The sequence below is a fragment of the Cynara cardunculus genome, assembly GCF_001531365.2.
Source record: "Cynara cardunculus var. scolymus isolate 2C chromosome LG 8, CcrdV1, whole genome shotgun sequence".
NCBI classification, from domain to species: Eukaryota; Viridiplantae; Streptophyta; class Magnoliopsida; order Asterales; family Asteraceae; genus Cynara; species Cynara cardunculus.
Window position 1 is genome coordinate 22,045,411 of NC_037535.1, and position 4,227 is coordinate 22,049,637.

The window sequence follows — 4,227 nt, forward strand, 5'->3', positions numbered from 1 at the left end:
ATAGTTGTTGCTCACAATGTCGTTTTGATAGACTAGAATATTATCCGGTAAAATAAGTGAGAATGTTAACACTTACCAATAAACATTTAATTGGGAAAGTATTTGGATAAACGAACTCTAAATTATTACATTTAAATACATAAAACGAATTATAAAATAAAAATTAAAGCATAAAATCCCGACCCTCCAATAAATCCCCACTCAATTTATACTATTAAAGTAGAACGCAAGTTGTCGGCATAACAACGAGACCCGTCTTATTGAAGAACTCAATATATCTGTCTCGACGGAGACGGGAATTCTTGCAAAATGGGTACCAACGATGAGGACGAAGCCGGGTAACATCTTCTTTACTCTGTTTCATCCCCGCATATTAAATATGTCATATATTTATTAGTAAATATATTATTTATAAATAATTATATTTAGTATCTTTTAGAATTAGAAAAAAAAACATTTAGTTCTTTTTTATTATATATATTTTTTCTAACTTGTTATAAATTTTTTATAGATAAAAAACATGCAGAGCTGAAAGCGTTTGATCAAACAATTATGTATATATTGTGATTTTGTTTACATATGAATATTTAATGCTCCAATAAAAGCAGAATTTTGGATGTAAGATTTAAACATGGACTATTTTCGGTATTAAGTATCTCATATAAATGGGGAAAAAAAATCCCTGATTCCCCATTGGAGACGAAAGTGTGGATCTGATCATATTCCCCAGCAACAACGATGACATGTAGGGATGGTGATTTACCCCGACCTGGTGGGGGAACCCGGTTCACCCGACCCGAACGGAGACGGGGATTCCCTGTTAAAACGGGCCCCAAGGCCGGGGATCCCCGGTAGACTCAAATTGGGGACGAGGCTGGAGACGGGGGATGTTACTCAAACCGGGCTGGGGATCCCCGGTAGAATCAAATTAAAGGATACTACTTATGGGGTTTGACCGGGGTTTTATCGGGTTTTGACCGAGGATTGCTAGAGATTTGATCGGGGACGGGATGATAATCCTCGTACCCGCCGGGGGCCGGGGCTGGGGGACGTTACTACAAACCGGGGCCGGGGATTACAAAACCCGCCCCATCCCCGCCCCGTTGCCATACATAAAGACAGGGGCATAGACAGAGATTGGGGCTCGGAGACGGAGACGGAGATGGGGATTTGGGTTCTCATCCCTTTCCCACACCTAGCAGGTTTTGATTATAACTGACGATTGTTTTGCTGATCACCATTCTTCTGACAGTTGATTTCTTATTTCAGCTATTTTGTTAGAAAATGTTTCAAACCTTGAAATTGCATATATTTTATTAAAAAAACGATTTTAATACTATTTTTATTATTTAAAATCAAACTAATCACAATCGATAAAAAAATATTAAAAAAACTATAATTAGAATAAACATGAAATTACTTAATTATTTAATACTAAAAAGAAGGAAAACTATGTAGCCGTTTACCAAACGCTTACTCAAGCAAGTGAACATCAAGTCATATTACTTTACTGGATGAAATAAGAATCAAAAATTTATCCGGTAAGAACGAGACAAAGACCAATAGTCTTACCCGGTAAGCGAAGATAACGACTCTTACCATGGTAAACATTTACCTGATAAATTGTTGCATACGATATCGTTTTGATGAACTAAAATTTTACCCGTTAAGTAAATGATAACGTTAAACTTCACCGGTAAACACTTACTGGGTAACCGAATACTAATTTTCTAATAATTTTAAATCTGAAATTGATTGACGAAAAAAGAAGCTGTTTTTTTATAGGAGATTTAAAAGGTAGAAAGTACAAGTGGTCAAGAATCATATAATTTGGTGAGACATTGATGGTGGCATCTACCTCTCCTCTGTTTCATCCCATCTATCTACCCCTATTAAATTCCCCCCCCTCTCATTTTATGCTATAAATATATAATTAATAATTATATAATTTCCTTCATCTCCGTCGTATGGCCACCGCTTCCCACCCTCCCTCCGCCACCGTTGACCACCACCAACCACCGCCAATGCTTACCGATTTTCAAGCTACTGTCAAACTCAAGTATGTCAAGTTAGGCTACCATTACTTAATCACCCACCTTCTAACACTTTCTCTCCTCCCTCTCATTGCTATCACCGCCGTCCATGCCACCCAACTGAATCTTGATGACGTCAACAACCTCTATGCTCACCTGCAATACCACCTCTTCGCCGTCATCGGAGTCATTTGCAGCGCCGTCATCGGCTTTACCACCTACCGTTTGACCAGGCCAAGACCGGTGTACCTCGTTGACTATTCTTGTTACCGGCCGCCGGACCACCTGAAGGTCAAATACCAAGTGTTCATGGAACATTCTAGACTTCACGGCGCCTTCAACGAGTCGTCGTTGGAGTTCCAACGTAAGATCCTTGAACGTTCTGGTCTCGGAGAGGAGACTTATCTCCCGGCGGCGTTACATGAGATCCCGGCGGCTCCGTCGATGGCCGCCGCTAGAGAAGAAGCGGAGGAAGTTATGTTTGGTGCTCTTGATAATCTCTTCAAATCGACGGGAATCAACCCGAAAGATATCGGAATCTTGGTGGTTAATTGCAGTCTTTTCAACCCAACTCCGTCGTTATCCTCCATGATCGTTAACAGATATAAGCTCAGAGGAAACATCAGAACGTTCAATTTGAGCGGTATGGGTTGCAGCGCCGGTGTAATCGCCGTTGATCTAGCGAAAGATATGTTGCAAGTTCACCGGAATACTTACGCCGTCGTCGTTAGTACGGAAAACATTACCCAAAACTGGTATTTCGGTAACAAAAAGTCAATGCTGATCCCAAACTGCTTATTCCGAGTCGGTGGCGCCGCCGTCCTGTTATCGAACAAGTCCGCCGATAAACGCCGTGCAAAATACAAGCTTCTTCATGTTGTCCGAACCCACTGTGGATCGGACGACACCGCATTTAACTGCGTCTACCAAGAACAAGACGCCGCCGGAAAAACCGGTGTTTCACTGTCGAAAGATTTAATGGCGATCGCCGGCGGTGCATTAAAAGCAAACATCACCACCTTAGGTCCACTGGTTCTTCCAATCAGCGAACAGCTTTTGTTCTTCGCGACCCTAATCGCGAGAAAACTAGCGAACACTAAAATGAAGCCATATATACCTGATTTTAAGCTGGCGTTTGATCACTTTTGTATCCACGCCGGCGGGAGGGCGGTGATCGACGAGATGGAGAAGAATTTGCAGCTGACGGCGGAGCACGTCGAACCGTCAAGAATGACGTTGAACCGGTTCGGTAACACTTCCTCCAGTTCGATTTGGTACGAGTTGGCTTACACTGAAGCGAAAGGGCGGATGAGGAAAGGGAACCGGGTTTGGCAAATTGCATTCGGAAGCGGGTTAAAGTGCAACAGCGCGGTCTGGGAGGCGGTTCGAACCGTTAAACCGGCAGCTAACAATCCTTGGGAAGATTGCATCCATAAGTATCCTGTCGAAATAGTATTTTAAATTTATTTAAGGGAAATAAGTCGAAATAGTTTTTTTTTTCTCATAAATTATTATTTTAATCATTTTTCTTCTTGATTTATTCAAATATTATTACCTCCGCAAATGACACCTTCTCATTTATGAGCCTAAATACCAGTAAAAAAAATCAGATTCAACCGCAATTAACAAGGTACCACTTGCTAACTGAGGTTGAATTTGAATATTTTTTGTCTTTTAGTTAGGTCTACAGATAGGGAAGTGTTTGTTACGGAGGTAATAATATTTAAGTAAATCAGATAAAGAAATGGTTAAAAGACTGATTTATGAGAGAGAAATGACTATTTTAACTGATTTGACTTTATTTAGTTAGTATTTTATAAATTTTATCAAAAATAGATAAAAGGGAAAATTGGGGTGGTTTTAGCAAAAGTCTGTTTTTTATGGTTTTGTTTATTTACTCCTTCGGGGGATTTATTGTAATTTTTGAGTGGCATTTATTTATATGGAAATTAATTTTCTTTTGTGTTTTACCTTTATTTCATTATTTGTAAAATTAATAATTGCAAAATCTTTTTTTTTTAAATTAATATGTTTAATTTTTTTTTTTCTTGTTTCTAGGTTTTTTTATTAACCTGGATATTCAACCCGCTATACGAGCCGACTAATCCCAGGGCGAACATCTGTTTTGCAGATAGCCTGGAGTTATCGCATTTGAACCTCCGTGGCCACAAGAGGATTTTTATTCCTTCTTGGA

The 4,227-nt window shown here is 39.6% G+C and overlaps 1 protein-coding gene across 1 annotated transcript; it reads left to right on the forward strand.

Annotated features, from left to right (window-relative positions):
* Window positions 1-1,967: 1,967 nt before the first annotated feature.
* LOC112516912 (3-ketoacyl-CoA synthase 4-like) lies at window positions 1,968-4,003 on the forward strand. The gene has a single exon (XM_025124162.1). The coding sequence runs from the start codon at window positions 1,968-1,970 to the stop codon at window positions 3,492-3,494; it is 1,527 nt and encodes a 508-aa protein (XP_024979930.1). The 3' UTR covers window positions 3,495-4,003.
* Window positions 4,004-4,227: the final 224 nt, after the last annotated feature.